This window comes from Anas platyrhynchos, chromosome Z, assembly GCF_047663525.1.
Source record: "Anas platyrhynchos isolate ZD024472 breed Pekin duck chromosome Z, IASCAAS_PekinDuck_T2T, whole genome shotgun sequence".
NCBI classification, from domain to species: domain Eukaryota; kingdom Metazoa; phylum Chordata; class Aves; order Anseriformes; family Anatidae; genus Anas; species Anas platyrhynchos.
The window spans coordinates 4,863,246-4,881,600 of record NC_092621.1 but is presented as its reverse complement, the minus strand read 5'-3'; the positions used below and the strand labels follow the sequence as shown (position 1 = coordinate 4,881,600).

Below are 18,355 nucleotides of genomic sequence, written 5' to 3'. Positions count from 1 at the left end.
ACCGTTCCTGCGCCATTAAGACTTCCCTCTTGAAGAGAGCCCAGCATTCCTGGACTCCTCTGCCCTTCAGAACCGCATCCCAGGGGACTCTACCAACCAGTGTCCTCAGCAGCACAAAGTCAGCCCTCCAGAAGTCCAATACAGCGGTTTTACTGGTCCCCTTCCTGGCCTCGCCAAAAATAGTGAACTCCACCATTTCATGGTCACTCTGCCCAAGACAACTCCCTACAATCACATCCTCCAGCAGTCCTTCTCTGTTTGTGAAGAGAAGGTCTAGTGGGGTGCCACCCCTGGTAGGTTCACTAATCAGCTGCATCAGGAAACTATCGTCCATGCTCAAATGCATCAGGAAGCTATCTTCCACGCTAATGTATGTGCAGTGCACATACATTATATAACAACATAAATGAAGATAACAGCTTCAGTCTGCTTTTGTTGTAGTAAATGCACCACAGAAATCAGCTAGCATCACCTAACATTTACAGTAATGTTGACAAGAACCCCGTTGGCCTCCACTAGTATTTCATGATTTCAAGGAGTAAAGATACAAATAGAACAACAAGGAATAGATCTGTAAGTTCTCCACTACTACTTGTCCTTCATATAGTGAACACTTTCATGTTTTTGAGTTGGATATATTACAGGTCTTCTATTTCAGTTCTGACTTGATACTCTGATACAACGGATTCTGAAGTCAACAGATCCTTCTACACTAACTACTGATATTTATCTTTTCCCACAGTGTGCCCTTATAGGAAGATTAGACATACACAAGCAAAATATCCATGTCTTTTCACAGGTGTGTGCATAGGTACACATGTACCTTCATATACAAATGTGGAGGGACATGAAAGACAGAGTACCCAGATGTGAAATAAGAGAGTATCATCAATTAATCCCTGTGTTGATTATCTGTAATCGGTAAAGTTAATTAACTAATCCTGAACAAATTCAGGACCGGGAGCAAACTGGTTTTCTTTTTAAAAGTCCTATACAAGTATCTTCTGCTACAGAAGCATTGGCTATTTTTATTTTATTTTCTAGTTGCAGGTATGCATTTCTCCCCTTAAAGTGAAATTATTAATAAAAGCAAAATACATGTTCACAAGAGTCCATGAAAAACAGAATCATAAGAGTATGATCAACTTCTAATTACACAACATATAACTAAGATGAAGACTAGAAAACAATGTGTCCTTTCTCATAGACGTATTGATAGAGAAGCTGATTGCATTCTTTCATAACAACATCCTGTTAAATGTAGGATTCTCCTGGATATAGAATGTGTCACCCCATATAAATGATAATGCTTTTCTTCGGGGAGGATAGGATACAGCAGAGAATTGGATAAAAGACTGAAGTCTAACTGAACAATTTGTCTCAGGGCAGTAACTCTCAGTCAAGAAGCAAATGCTGTTATCAATAAGGCCACCATTTATGGTTTTAATATGCAAGCAAACATGCACAGAAGTGACTAAATTTATATAAATAATTATAAATTATATTTTGCTTATGTGCTATCTGATCTGTGTAAATAAGGTTATTCACCTGAGTGACAAATATTTCCCTCAGAACCAGCTCTAGAAGAAAAAATATGATTTCTTGCAAATGTTGGTATTTTTGCAAATCAGGGTTAAAGATACCTCAGTCATACCTTTGCTGTAGCACTTGCTTTACTGTTAGAAACCACTTGCAATATAGATAATGCTACTAATATTTAATAAAAGAATATCATTACTTTCTCTGCTTCCAGAAAAATGTCATTTACTTCAAAGATATACATGAACAAAGTGAACAAAGTACTCCCGTTTAATCAAAACATGATAATTAACAGGAGTCCAAGTACCCTTATCTTGGGGAACAAGAATAGCAGGTTGCAATTTCACTACTCTTTCAAGTCCATGATTGTGCTACTGAGTGGGACGATCTGACAGCTATAAATTCACTTCTTGTCATTTCAGGGGGAGTAATTAACAAGTTGACTACATGCATGGTTATTAGCATGGATGGTGCCTTGGATTTAGTAAGGTGTAGATGGCTGCCGGCTTCCATGAAAGAAAGGTTAATGGAGACATTTGTCCCATGCTGAAGAATTTTGAATTGACTGAGATGAATCATCTATCTTTAGCAAACCATAGCATAAGTGCCTTTTCCAATTTCAAAATGTCATTTAAGGGTTATTTTTTACAAATCATGATAAACAGGAAACAGGTAAACAAATTTCTACATGATGATCCTATCTGAGGCAATGCAAGTTTCAGTTCAGCTTCTTTGTGTTCCTAATCATAGTTATCATATAAGGTGTGATACCTATAACAAACTGGGATAAAGCCTCAGAATGACTCAGGTGTTCACAGCTTTAGTCATGTCACTTCCAGGACCATTGAATCTTCTCTTCAATTGCCACCTAATGTTGACTAGGATGGGAGGCATTCTGCCCTGCATTATCCCTAATAACCTAGGCTTTCATTATAATATTTGACATTTGAGAATACTACTCCCCGGACTAACCTGAAATATAGATGTTAGGGTAAATATAGATGTTAGGGTGAGATGAATCATGTTCTCACATACTCCTATACATTTATGTTGTAAAATAGAGACCAAAACCTGCCTGTAACTTCACCGTTGATTATACCTCTGGATACAAACTCTCCTGCCTTCATGTCACCAACCAGATGGACGCTTTACTCACACTTAATGCCAGGCTGGATCTACAGGCTAGGAGCTGAATTCTCCTGATTACATGAGTGGCTTAATCCAAAGGAAGTATGGATAAGAAGCTCTACAAAAAGTCCTACAGTTGCTTAGGACCCAAAGAGGAACTGTTGTCCCAGTTTTCTTCGATAGCCCAGTGTTTGGAGTATCGCTGTAAGCCTTAAGACCCAAAGTCCTCACCTGTGATAAAATGCTCTTCTATAGAATACTCTATATATAGATCATTTTCTTCAATAAGAAAAAAGGATTCCTCAACTCCTTTTGCCACCTCTTTTTCTTAAGTGAACCAATTAGAAACTTGGTGAATCAAAACAAAGTAAGGTTTGTTTGACTGAGTCAAATCAAACACACCAGCTGTTGAGATATAGGTCTTTGAAGCTACGCAAAACAAACAATCAAACAAAAAAGACTATTTTGTGCAGAACAAAAAAAATATTTTATAATTATTTCTATCCTTGGCTTACCCTTTCTAGACTCTAGATATGGTAGATATTATCAAAGAATTCTAATCAAATCATGTAATTATTATTACTACTTATTATTATAAAATATACCTCAGAAATATTTTGATGTTGTCACACTTATAAGAAAAGGCTTTCCCCCTCCCCCTTTCTAAATTTTAATCTATCTAACTAGTGCTTGCAAATAGCAATTACAAGGGCACATCTATATACAGTTTTTGATTACTTTTCTTCTGTGTTTAGCAGGTACACAATTACACTAACAGATGTCTAGGAGGAATAGAAGGGTTATAAACTGTGCTTTGATCCTCCATTGACACTTTTCTCAGTGGAGGAGAACAGATGTTCAAAGCAGGAATATATCTTAATTTTAACACAAAGAAAGTTAATGGAGGATAGATGATGAGTATGAACAATTAACAATTAAGGGGTAGAGTTTTATGTGACCAAACAGCATGGCACCACACAGGAGAAACACTTCTCTCTCCCATTCCAGCCATGGTAGGCCAATGTCAGGCAGAGATGTCTGGGAAATAAATAGAGTTTTTCATCCATTTCCTTGCTTTATGAGATGGGAGAAAGTGAAGCCAGATCACAGGCCAGACCACCAATTAAGGCCATGCACATAAGGTAAAAGCTCTAAATGAGAATATAAAGAGTAAAGACATAGAGGATCAACACTCCATTTGCATCTTTTGGAGATTGACAGATAGCCCAAGGAATTTCATACATTTTATTTTTATTTTCTTTTATTTTTTGTTTGGTATTCTCTCTTAGCTTACTGTTATTTGCATGTCAAGAATCTTTTTAAACTGGAAGCACAATGTTTGTTTTTAATAGCCTTTGACAGCTTTTTTCCCTCCAATAGTTTTCCTTAAAATTGGTTTTTGAATCCACCCACCTTTTTGGCACAAGTTATTACCCCTATTCCTGTGAACAGAGATCAACTTGAGAAGGAATATTGGCTCACAGGCTGCTGTCTGAGAGTAACTCTGCATGAGAGTAACTGACTCAATTGTTACAGCTTTCTTATCCCAGAAGGAAAAGATTTCTCCTCTTTCATCCCCACTTAGCTTGCCATTTTACCACACATGGTTCTACACCATCCTTTGTGCCACTTCTGGAGCTTGTTGAATTGTTTACTAAAAAGATTCAATTCACTAACCTGGCAAACAACTATCTGGTACTGGTGCAGCTTGTTTGTCTCCTCGACTACTCTTGTATAAGCTTGCAAAGCTGTCTGATGAATGCCAAAGAGCCAGTAAGACTGGGAGCAGGACAGAGCATGAGTGATGGACACAGACAGATAACTGCACTTCCAAGACTACTCTGCAGACCTAAATGCTATTGAAGGTATTCTGATTAACCTTCAACCTCCAAGCAGGAGATTGGTGAAATGATAAGGTGGAAATGATAAGTGCAGGAACAGCTCTCTGGGCCACTGACTCCGTAGAAAGCATTTGCCTGTCTGCTACTGTTTATATCAGATATTAGCCAAAGAAAAATACAGGATTAAGTACTATTTTCCAAGTTTCTGAAAAAGCTAAGTGACCGTGAGCTGTCACCTGGTGTAGACACCTCAAATAATTGCATGATGAGTTGCATTTCTAAGAAAATACAGATATGACAAAGAGGCAGTAGACATTAAGTGTGTGTCCAAGATTTTTAGATGCAATTAATCTCAAATATATACAGAGAATTTAACTGGCTGTTTTGGTTCTTTCTTACATGCAGACTGTTTAGTACTGAATAATTGGTTTATCAAAGCAATGTCCCAAGAAAGAAAAATTTCAGCAGACCTAGAGATCATGTATCTGAGCAAGAGAGAATATTTAGATGGGGTCAGCCTGTTTCATCAGTGAAGAAAATACTGCAGTTCCCAACAGAGGAAGGGTCAAAGAAAATAATGAAAGCTTGAACTTAAAATGCACCCCAGTTAGAGGATAGAGCTGAGATTGAAATATTGAGAAGTGATCAAACTGTTATTAATATGTTACTTAGAGGGGTCACAAGCATGTTTTCAAATATTACTTTCCAAGAGAAAAGGGAGTATTGGGTGGGCTCTGGGTGGGTGGGCTCTTGGGGGGGGATTTATTTATTTATTTTTTCCCTTAAATCACAGAGAGAAAGGTCTGCTATGATTTTCCAGTCTCTATCTACTGTGGCTTCAAAGAATTTCTATTTTCCTTCATGGCAGGATATAATAACAGCAGTAAGCAGAAGGTATGTCATTGCCTTATTGAAATCTAAACTAAATGAACATTTATTTAATTCTTAATTTCTTTAAAACTACTCCCTTCTTTTCTATTCATGACTCTTTTTCAGTATTCCAGTGGGAACACCTGTGCTATCAGGCATGTGCCTTCTCCTTTCTTTCCTATCATAACAAGGATTCTGCTTAACAAGTCCCACTGTGAATTTCCCTCCCTTCACTGTAGGACAGCTATCCATACACACAGAGTTGTCATCAGGATCTCTGAAGACCCTTGTTCTTACAAGCTGTCATGGAAGCTACTGTGATTCAGACTCAGGCACCTACATTTAGCTACAAAATAAGCATCAACATTCAAGGTAACTAAAATCCCCTTACACTTAATAGTACTATGGAAGCTATAAATGTCCACATGTAAATGACCATTGTTATTTGATGTGCTCTGAGGTATCTTGCCTGGCACTCAACTCCTGGACTAGAAGGTTTCTGGTACCCCACAGGTCCCGTGTTACATCCAGGGGGGCAGATGACAATGACACAAAATCTGTAGGAAACCCACAGCCTTCTGGATCAGGAACTTGAAATGAGGTAGAATATTGCAAGACATGTCAAATGGTTCCAGAATCCTGTAGTAAGGGAATTAAACAAAGACCTAAATCATCCTTAATCCCATATATCCAGAACCAAGATACAAAGATCACATGTAGACACTTTAGGTTCCTGAATCTGGAGCTCAGTCTCAGCATAGTAAATATAATTTCCGTTTGTCCATCTTCATGCATGTAACTAAAAATGCTTTATATAGAGTGTTAAAACCTTACTGTGACATATTATGCAGATAATACCAACAGAAAGAAAAATAAAAACTAGTAATAAAACACAAGTTTAGGAATATGGTTCAAACACACACAGCAGTATTCTTATGTATTCTCCATTTGTCATTTTATATGATGATGAATAAGGAACACAAACATAGGTAATTTAGATAGGTCCACACAATCAGTCCGAATACCCTTGGAGACGTCTTTGGAGACAAATTGTACTAATTCCAGATCATTTTAAAAGAGTTGTTTATCCAGTGTCCAATATGGCTAATAAATCTATGGACAATTAAGAAAGACTATGATGACTATTTAGCTATCAATCATATGAATTTTTCCAAAAGAAATAATAATTTCAGAGCTCAAATCCAATTGCATCTTGCTCTGTCCAGTCTAGACATTTTACCTTCCATTCAAAAATGAGAATGAAAAAGAAATTAGGGATGGAGTATAAATATATATTTGTTTTAGAAATGTTTTTTAGCACTGTGTACATACCTAAAAATGAATTTGGAGAGTACTTTTGTAGCAAGATGCCCCTCTCCTGGTACAATGATAGTGACTCATCTTTGTCTTCTTTTACTCTGCCATTATTAATGAGGTTGTATTTCCCTTGCTTTACACCTTTCCATTATTATACCTTAAAAACAGATATATTCTTTGTTACACATTTTTGCTATGCATTATATATAATGCTTTTCAATCACATTTTTTTTTTTTTTTTCCCACAAATTCACCCGCACATTTACCACACATTTCCATCATCTTATTAAAGATGAGTTTAAATGTGTTTTATTTAATGCTTTGGTGAATGCATTACTTGTCAGGAAACCTCATGGAAATTCATGTGCTTAATGGTAAAGTGCTTCCCATCGCACACCCATTTCAATTAAAGTGTGACATTGACACAGCCTTAATGCCCTCAATTGCTCATTTGACACAATCTCATGCGGTGATATCTCACCAAAACAGGAAGCTGCTTTCGCATCTCTTTTGCATTATGTATTCATTTTAAGATTAGTCACATGGCTAATGAGCATCTTGGAGGCTGTCCAGTTTGCCATACTATGTCATGCTTCCTTTCCTGCCACTCTACTTGCATTAACTCTCTGTGATATTGCCAAAGACCATACAGAGTGTAAATTGCTCTTATCCATTTGTTCCAGAAAATGATCACATCCACTGCCGCTTGGAAATTGTTCTCATTGTTGACTACAATTAAATATTAAATGTGCACTGAAATCATTTTATTTCCATGAAGTGCTAACGTTTGAAATTTTGCCCACATACAGTTTGTCTAATACTGACATAATTTCTTCCTTTTTGTCTCCTTTTACTTACAAAAACAATGTTTCTGTCTCAATATTCAGAACTGGAATGTTTGTGCCAAGCTTAAATATAATCATTATTCCTGCTTTATCTTGAAGTGGAAATTAACTCAAAGTGACAGCATTAAAATTAGCACTTCAGATATCATTTAACTTTTTAATCAATGTTTATTCTGTTAAACAAATATTAACACAATAATTCGGATATTTATGCGTATGCAAATTTATTTATGCCTCTATATGTCTACATTTATAGTTTCCTACCATCTTATCATTTCCAAACTAAGACAACCAGCTTATAAAACAAAAGACAGCTTTATATATTAGAAGGGACTATTTATTGTAATCATTTATTTTGACACCACATCTTTGATGGACATTGACCAGGGGACTTCTCTGAATAAATTCATATTGGAACAAAACAGTACCATTCATATAAACAAACAGAACAAAACGTAGCTTTGCCTCTCAACCAAAAAATATTGGACTTTCCATCACACCATCCAGTAAATTCTTCAACAGTACAACTACATCTATAAATTATAGACACAGGTGAAAGAAAAACACAGAAATGATTCTACTTCTATTTGTGTAGCTCTTTCAGGATCAAAATTAATATATTTGAAATATATGTATGTATTTGACACACAAATCTATGAACGCATACATATAATATTGTATAATGCAGCAACTAAAATATAATTTTATCAAAAAATCTGCATCACCTTACAGTAGCAGCAACGTTCTGTGATCAATTCTTGTTGATCCCCAATAATATTTCAAAAATGTCAGTGGATAACAGAAGAAAAGTTATAAGCACAAAACACCATTAAATTCCAATCATGTATTTCTACAAGGGGTATGAGTCGCTGTAGAAAAAGAGAACTCTAATGCATTACTAACATAACCTTGAACCAGAATGAAAAGAAATGATATGGAAAATCCATTTTTCTAGGGACTGTCACAACAAAGGGAAAATGTCTCTGTTTTTTTTGAAAGCTATTTGATTAGTACTGCAGAATGTTTAGGACAAGTTACTCAGTGCGTATTTGGATGGAAGTAGAAGTGGCAAAAAGAAGGATGTTTGGCATTATATTAAAATGAAAGGAGTCCGTATTCTCTCTCTAGTCAGTAACAGTATGCAATTCTCACAATAGGCTCATGTAGGACTAAACAAAGCAGAAATACATTCTCATCTTTAGAGTCTCCTTAAAGTTCACTGTCTTATCAATTTACAGAGAGGATATAAAATAACAAGGACAAAAATAAAATCTTCCAAAAACCTTCCAATACAAATTGATTGCCCACAAGTATGCTTGGGTGGAGCCAAGCAGCAGGTCAAGACATAAAATTTATTTTCTATACCAAAAGAATTTAACTTCAACATATTTTTTATGATGGAAAAATGTGAACTTTTATGGCATAAAACATGAAAATCAGTTGGCAGACATTTCTTTTTCAGTCAAAGCAAAAACTATTGTAGTAACCATTTCAGGTATTTAATATGTTCCTAACTGTAAGTTGATCATACTAGATGTTTTTGTGGCTTTAAGAATGGACTGAACCTGGTGTGGTTTTGCTTTTCACGTAGATTACCAGATTATATCAGTTTTGTGCTCATGTGCTTTGGGAGGGGTTTATTTTCTCCTGTCCTTTTTTTACCTATACACAAGTGTATTTCCTAAGAATCTCCAGAAGTAAGAAGCAGCTGAAATTATTCCATTCCCATGTCAATGCTGAAGGTGGACAGAGGAAAGTTAAAGTGGACAAAGTGGTTATAGTGATTTAGCAGCCTCAGGGGCCTTTGAAGTCTTTCCTGTAAAACTGAAAGTGATAAACTTCTGGGATGTCAAAGACAAAAATGTTATTTACAAAGGCGCTTCCAATTCATAACCCTACCAATACACAGTATTGGTACAGTATTAGGACAATGGTTAGAATAGGCCACATCAAATGTAAGGCAGTACAGTATCATTTCTGTCTGCACTATCTACTTAAATCATGGCTAAATTTGCACAGATCAGAATAACAATTACTGCTACCACAATCTCATTCCATAGGAAACAAAAAGAATGGTGAAACTAACTGAAGAATATTATGAAAAATATGTAGGTGTTTGTTAGATCTATATGCCTGTGAAAGCAAAAGAAACTTTGGGCCTGATTATAAAGTTTAACTGCAGCATAGGAGACTCAGTATGTTGGTTAATACTAGAAATCTGTGCCTTGCCATTTAAACACGTTATAGATCTTATTTATTTATTTATTTTGATGTTGTTGTTATTTCCATAGATTATCACCCTCTCAGTGGCACTCACAGAAACTGTTATTCCTTTAAATGTCCAAAGACAAATAAAAGCACAAGTAGGCAAAATACGTTATTTTCAAAGAAGCACACTAAAATCTAAGGTCAGTACATCTAGAAGTTGTTCAGGAGAGCTCAGGAGTTCCACAAATAGGATACGATATTCCAAGGAATAAAAGTGGCCTAAAATGTATGACAGAAAAGAAAGTCTTCGGTTATGTCTTTGATTTCCAGAGACAACCTTAATTGCAGGCAGCGCTGAAAGCTATGTTCAGTTTTCTGCTTTGCTGTTCTGTTGGAATGAAGGCACATTTCATACCTGACCTGTTTTTACTTTCTTGGACTTCTGTATGCTAAGGGAAGCAGAACAATGACTGGAGTTCTGTCTGCCTATTCTGCCTCAACTGTTCTGCCTCAACATGCTACCTTCCCTAAAGGTACATGAACTTTTGGTTTGTGGCAAGCATCTCCTTGAAACCTTCAGGGAATCACTTCCCCTCCAGTAACGCCTGTTATCAGCACAGTCTTGACCTTGGATATGCTCATTTTGGATCACCTTTCTTTCTGACATCCCAGAAAATTCTCTGGAATTATAAAATCTTAGTAGACTGATGGAAAGCAGTTCTATTATGCCTGCCAGCAGAAAAAAACAGTGGAGATGAATTGTGTGACTTGAGACCTGGACCTCAAAAGTTGTAATAAAATTCATAATGATACAAATATTTTTGGTGTACAGAGATTTTTAAATGCATTTTAGATGTTATTACAGGTAAGTTAACAAATTATTCTGTCTATTTGTTGTTGTGGTGGTGTGTTTCTTTGTTTTTGTTTTTTAATGTCAAATTTTGAGGGAGCATGCCATAAATGTATCTAGCAGAAAATATATACTTAGCCCAAGATACGTGGGCTGATATAAAGAGCAGATACTCTGCTGTTTAGCACATTTTAGAGCATGAATAGAAAATGAGCCTTTCTCAGGATGTCCTTAGCGTGTCCTGAGACAGAAATACTGAACAGATAAATCTTGAGTCATACTTCTGACTACTTTCTCTGTTTTCTATCTCCCTCTCTCTTTGTCTATTTGAAGTGTTGGTTTTATTGAGTAGGAGCTGTCTTTTATTCAAGGAGACCTTCATTTTGACTAGGTCCTCTAGAATGCATCATAAGATTTCCTTCTTTTTATGATTATTTGTTATTCATACTGTGGTAGTGTCTAGAGACCAGTAAGTTAAGATTATGACAAGATGCAATATATAGATAAATACAGGTGGCAGGCAGATAGTAATAAAGATGGGTGTATGCACATAACTTAATGGCTTCCATAACTACTAATTTTCCTCTTTCCAATTAAATCCAATGTGTTGCAGTTGTTTTTGTTGTTATTGTTTTTTTCCTGATTTCAACAAATAATTTTGTAGCAATTCCCTATTAGTTTTGCCTTCTTTAGAGCTGATAAAAATATTTTTATTTTTATATATTTTTAATGGCTATAAAAATACTAGTGGTGTGAAGAGTTGACTTTTTTTTTTTTTAATTGAAATATCACAACTTACCAGGAGTTAATATTCATGGAATGTGGAATACTATGGTAATGAGAAATTAAAATAAATCCTATCATTAGCTGCTCTACTTACTTACGCAGTATCATTGTAGAGGTCAGACCTGTGTTTGAAACATCTGAAAATTTCAAGGATAACAGAAAAAAATGTTTTGGTGTAAGCTGCTTTTTTGTTTTGTTTTGTTTTGTTTGTTTGTTGATTTATAATTTTTTTTTCCTAAAACAATCCCACTTATAAGCCCTTCAAATCCAAGTTTTTTTTTTTTTTTTTTTATATCAATAAAGTTAACTAATAAAGCTACCCTTAAGTGAAAAAACATCCTGTTCTGATGATTTCTGTCTTGATTGCACACACACTTTTTGCTACATTTATTTATACTAATAATTATAGTAGTGACCAAAAGATGATCAACAGCATAAATGAAAATTGGTATTGACAACCACTCAACATCATGGAGTCACAGAATGGTTGAGCTTAATCTCAGATCCTGTTTCCAGCTCTGACTATCCCCTTGTATTTCAACCATTAAGTACTGGTTAGTATCTAAAAATGATGATTTTGGGGTATCGCAAATACATGTTTATTATTTCAGGTTGTTATGCAAATAAAACAAGTGGAGTAGGGATGCCAGACAACAACTCTAGTATAATAAATTCAACAGGTGCTCTATTTTTACAGAGAATGTCAGCTAAGAGTTTAAAAGTGGAGAACAGTACTACAGTAAAAAATAATTACATATATATATATATATAAGAACCACTCTTCAGACTGGAGTTCATATCTTATTTAGGTATAGTATGTTGAAAGATTTTTTTACTATTTCAGGAAGAAATGACTATAGTATGACCACAACACGATTTCATTGTCATCACAAACATAAATCTAATCTAAAATATATAGATCTTGATTCTATATAACTTTTATTTAGGAAGAGCTTCTTGTAGTATGGAAATCTCAAGTAGGTGGAGAGATTGAAAGGAATGAAGAAGTTAATAATCTTTACTTACCTATAGTTGGATCATGATAGTCAGGGAACCGATGGCTTATAAACTGCATTGTCATTGCTGGGGAGCAGAAAGACAAAGGGAAGGAAAAGGAGTGATATTACTATCTTCAAATGACAACAGAGAAAACAACAGAGAATTCACCCATTCAAGTATCAGTTTAGAAAGTGAATCAAACATCTGCCCCATATCTACAGAGACATTAAAGTATATGTATTACAGTGATAACTAAGCACTAATAAATAGTAAATATATATTATATGTCTTCTTCCTTTTTAAATTTTATTTATCAGTTGTTCTATGTAGATGTATGTGGTGGTTTCACCCTGATGGAGAGCTGAACTCCACCAAAATCACCCTCTCACACCCCCTTCTCAAAGGAAGATGAGTGGAAGCCAGTATGATGAAAAGAAAAAAGCTCACAAGTTGATAAGCTAGCTTACTTAAAGAGAAAGAGGAAAAAACAAGAAAGGGCCATGCAGAAACACAGAAACAGAGAAAACAATTATTCTCTACTTCCCATCAATATGCATCAAAGCCACTGTTGTGAATTTACTCAGGTGGGCAGCTGCGCCCCACCACAACTGCTGGGAAAAAATAATAAATCTCTTCAAAGACAAAGGGGGAGAAAATATGATGCAAAAGGCTTGCCGTTTGAGATAAAGACAGAGAGATGACTCAAAAAATATTTTCACGGGCAGAACAGACTCAGCATAGGGAGATTAACAAAATTTATTGCCTGTTACTAACAAGCTAGAGAAGTGAGAAACAAAGAAAACAAACTAAAAGCACCTTCCTCCCATCCACCCTGCCCACTCTCAGTATACTGCCTTGTGCTAAAGGGAGTCTTGAAGGTGTACCAGTACTGCTTAGCAAGAGACAAAACACAGTGTGATACCAGTGCTGTTCTACCTACTAATGCAGAGCACAGCACTGTCTGCACCACTGTGGGGAAAGTAGCTCCATCCCAGACAGACCAAGTACAAAGTTACATACTTTTAATACTTGGTAAATGCTGTTAACCCCAATATTGTCTCTAGAGGAAAATCACTTTGGTAATTTTTTTTTTTTTAATACTACCCCAGTTGCATCATAGTCCAACTTAACTAGGTATTCTGGATAGTATTTACACAAATCAATCATACTTGTGCATCAGACTTATTGTGTAATACACTATTATTAAAAAAAAAAAAAGTATCAAGATTTTGATCTTTTAGTTTTTAAAAATTACATGGTGTCATTCAGCTGTATTCATGGTGACTATGGAAGAGACCTCTCTGAGGATAACTACTGAAGTTTTCACCATGGCTGCCAAACCAATACATAAACACATAATAAAGAAACAAATCACAATGTCTGATCTGAATTAAAAACAAAAGGTTTTGTTTATTTTTGTAACAAATAGAAATTCCTAATAAACTTAAAATCCTAAAATTCTCCAAAATTGTAATAAATATGCTGGAAACTAAGTGTTATAGTAACACATATATATATTTGCACTTAGCCATATCACAATTTACTAAGTAGCATGTAGTCATAGACCCAGGATGGAAGAAATGTAGCTTTATTCACACAGAAATTTGAGTTGACTGAAATCCATGAAAATGTTACAAATGTTCAAAAAAAAAACCAACAAAACACATACACTGGGGTTAGGTAGAAGTGACTGGTCATAGGCTGAAAGTCAATATAACTATTTAAAGGTATGTTTCAATTAGTTAGCTGTTTAAATTGCTATACAATATTTAAATGATTGGGAAATGACACTAATTGAGAGAAATTTATGAACCTGAGCATCTCACAAACTAGCTAAGGACTCTAACCATCTTATAACAAATCCTTCCTTTCTCAAGTAAATCTTCAGTTATGTTATACAAAGTGAAACAAATCCAACAGTCAAGTTAACTCCAGCTGAAATATATAATGGTTTCTGAAATAACATGGACTGAAATTTCAGCAAATTTTTAAAGAGAGAAAATGTCTACCTTCACATCTAACATTTCTTTACTAACTGAAACCTGCAATTGCTCTATTTGAAGGACCAGTTTAATGAAATCTATTGCTACTTTCCCTTTGGAATAAGAAAAAATATATGGTTCAAACCCTACCCCCAGCCACTGAGAGACAGCTGACAGAAAAACAACCATCTGTCTTTTGTTCCAGAACTTCAAAATATAATTTAGACGTCTGAATCTTAAAAGTTTTCATGGTTTTTACAAACTGTTACCAATTGCTTACCCAATTTGCTTTCTGATTCATTTAAGGAATACCTAACATGCAGCAGCCAAACGATCCTGTTAACCACATACAGCTTGGTTTCTTCTGAACAGATTGCTTTACCTTTGAGTATCTCCTAGGTTCAGAAATTTTAGGAAAATTACCTGAGCCTTCAGGAAAATTGCTTTACATCATTTAGAACAGGTTTTTTCTCTGGACATAAAATTCCAGTTTATGTAGCAAGACAGAAGCACTCATATCCTGTCCAACCCTAAGTTTCCAACATGCCACCTAAAGTTCAAGAACTGAATAAGCACAAAAGTTGTCCTGAGTATTCAATGGTCATGGTAATACCCTCATTTATCAGAACAGCATCAGCTGAAAGGTAATGGTTTCAGCTTCAGCTAAAGGGAAAGGTTTCTCTGAGGAAAAGACCTTCAGCAGTTGAATACGTGAATTCCCTTTGCTCAGAAACTGGGGGTGGGGGGAGTATAGAACATAACAAAGATTTTTAAAAATGTTCCTTGTTTTTTAAGTCAATTTCACAATTTTATTTTTTTTATTTTTTTTAATGAATGCATTAAAATTTCAGTATAGCATCTATGGGGCCACTTTACCAAAAAAAAAAAAAAAAAAGTATCCCATCTAAATTACCCCATCTGTCAGTCACAACACATTAAAGCAAAGATGAAGTTTTGTGTTTCTGTCCTGTACATCTCAGATACCTTGAACACCAGAGGTTATGTACAAGAAATTCCACATTTTGCAAATTCTGTGTATAAATACACCCACTTTTAAAACAGCATTGGTTTAGTTTAATGTTTTTCCTTATATTAAAAATAAATAAATAAGTAAGTAAGTAAACAAACAAATAAATAACTAAATCATGGAGTTAAGGAGATAGTTTTACAAAATTTTACAGACAAGGTGTATTAAACATTTATTACCATGTTAATAAATTATTGCATATTTATTATAGACAAATATAAATGTTAAGAAGCAGCATTATAAATTCATAGTAATTCAGAGAGGGTAACTGTGTAAAAAAAACTTTTTCAGCCCATACACATTATCTGTGTGCAGTGACACTGATATTTTCTACATTATCTATTGTCAGATATATTATTTCCAAGTACTCTGTATGTTTCGACACTTTGATTTCCAGGACACCTGTTTGTTTCATCATGACAGATTTTTAGGCATCTCCATCTGATAACTGATAGTGGTTTATGAAGAATAAAGTCATGCCTAATGTGATCTGCCTAGTTTGCTCAGAGAGGCAAAGGCAGCTAGCAGAAATGCTCTTCATATGGTTTATGTCTACACATTTTGAGCCTTCTGAGGGCCTGAACCACAAATGAATTCTATTTGTTTCACTACCTGCTGCTTTTCTTTGCCAAGATTTTATTATTATTATTATTTATTATTATTATTATTTATTTATTTTAATTTAAGCAAACTACTCTTTATCTGATCTTGATCTTCTTCCTTTCGGAGCCATGCCTTTTTCACAAAATCTGTTGTTAAAACTGAAACTGGAATTCTCAGAGGACAACCAGAACTCATGATAAATATTTTTCCTCTCTCCTGGGACAACCTAAATCAATAGATCAGCTACATCCTCATTAAATCCACAGGATCTAAAAAGAACAAAATCATTTGGAAGCATTATACTGACTTTACCATAACATGCAAAATATCAGCCACTGGGATTTTGAAAATTTCTCCCTCTCAGAACACTGGGCGTGCACATACATCATCAAGCCTTGCAGAGGAACAGGCTGCACACAGTGCTCTGCAGGCAGATCTGGAAAGGAATGTACATCCTTTAATGCCATGTGCAACAATACTGACTTTTATGTGCGTGATCCTTGTCTCAGCACAGAGCCTATTTGGCTACATATAAAATGAACCTTGAGAGCTACAAAATTTTAGAAAGATGTTCACTGAACCTCTCCACTCAATGAAACGTCTTATGTCAGCTGGTGGGGGAAATACTGAGTAAAACTCACTTACATGTGAATCTTGGCCTAAAAATACTTCAATGACAGCTCTTTGTCAAGGGTTTGGCCCCCAGGCCCTCTCCTGATCACCAGGGTAAGAAACCTCTGATTCCTTTAGTGCTTGTCACCTACGGCAAGAGGATTAGTACCCTCTGAAAGAAGTAGGTTACATGGCTTTGTTTTCTCAGACAGAAGGAATTAATATATTCTTTCTTTCTTTCTTTTATTTTATTTTATTTTGGCACTGGGTTATGATGTGAAATAAAGAAATTGGGTATAAAATGTGGCAGTTGGAACACATCTTCTCCTGTATGTCCTTTGATATAAGAAGCAACACTTTCCATTAAACCCTACTGAATGTTGGTGCAGCGAGCATTTTTTAAGAGCATGTGCACCAGGTGTACCCTATGACAAAAAGGAATGCCTAGCTTTCAGCTGGAAAGTCCTCACTCTGTGAGGATGGTGCACAAGCAAGTCTGAGTATCAGGTCTGATGAAGACCTGTGTTCAGATTTACCAGATATTCCGCAATCTTGGCTACTGGACATGGAAGCTAGTTCAGAATGACTGTTAGAAGTTGTAAGAATGCTTCCCAGACCAAAAAGGGAGCTCAGTCATCAATGGTATGAAACAGTGCAAATCCAGATGGAGTTCAGGGAATTAAACTGGCTTATAGCCAAATCTGTCTGGGCTCCCCAGCAGGTCAGCTGCCTCATCTGGGATATGCTGGCTTCTTTACTGTCATCAACAGCAGAGCTAAAGTCATTTTTCATAGAGAATTAATTCTGAAAATTAACAGGAAAATGATATTGGAACTCCATGGTATTTTATAAAAATAATATTCTTGAAACTTCCTTTTTTTTTTTTTTCCTTATCTATGATCCCTTTTTCTTTCAAATTAACAATCACAATTAATGAATTGAAACCATCATGAGATACTGTTGTGATTATTTTCCTTTCGAAATCCAAATAATACTGCTGCATGATTTTACAGATCTATAAATTAGATAACTTTAACTCTAATTTAAGCCACACACAAAGCCACACACTGTATCAAAATGTGGCTTTAAAGCAGGATATTAAAACAGAATAAATTGATAAAACTAATATTTGAATAAATACATATGCATGTACAAGTGGAGTCAGATAAAAAAAAAATGTATATGGCAAAGAAAAAAGAAAAAAAAGAAAAATGAACCTTTAAATCCATAGCAGATATTGTGAAATATTTAGAATCGCAAGTTTAATGGAAAAAAAAAAAAAAAAAAAAAAAGAATATTTTATAACACTGTAAAGATATTCCATTTAAATAGGGCATGTACATCACCTGGCAGCTTTGATAAGTAAAAGGATCATTGTTTCAGATTAGTAGTATCTTTATATCCATCTGTGGCTAAGTAAATGCAGATTGCCTCAGATGAATAAATATGCCCGACATGCATCGGTAACTATATAACTTCAAAGTTCCCTTCTGTTTTCAAAATAAAAAGAGGAGTTTAGATCATGACTTTCATTTTCTGTTGTTTCTAGTTAGGTTTATCCAACATTCATTAACCATCTAGAAGGTATACTATACCCATGTTAACACTGAAATATATGTTTTTTGTGAATAATAAACTTATTACTCTCTGTTACTTTCTATAAAATTCCTGTGCTTTTCTTAATAATACTTTATTTACCTCCCAATAGGAAGTATGCCAAAGTTTTATTATTTATTCTAAAGCATTCT

General features: G+C 35.1%; 1 protein-coding gene across 1 annotated transcript in view; it reads right to left on the bottom strand.

Annotated features, from left to right (window-relative positions):
- RIT2 (Ras like without CAAX 2) overlaps nucleotides 1-18,355 on the bottom strand; it is a 206,237-nt gene that overhangs the window by 129,124 nt on the left and 58,758 nt on the right. The window contains exon 2 of the mRNA XM_038171239.2: nucleotides 12,411-12,467. Within this exon, the coding sequence (XP_038027167.1) occupies nucleotides 12,411-12,467 (57 nt within the window). The remainder of the gene's footprint in view (nucleotides 1-12,410; nucleotides 12,468-18,355) is intronic.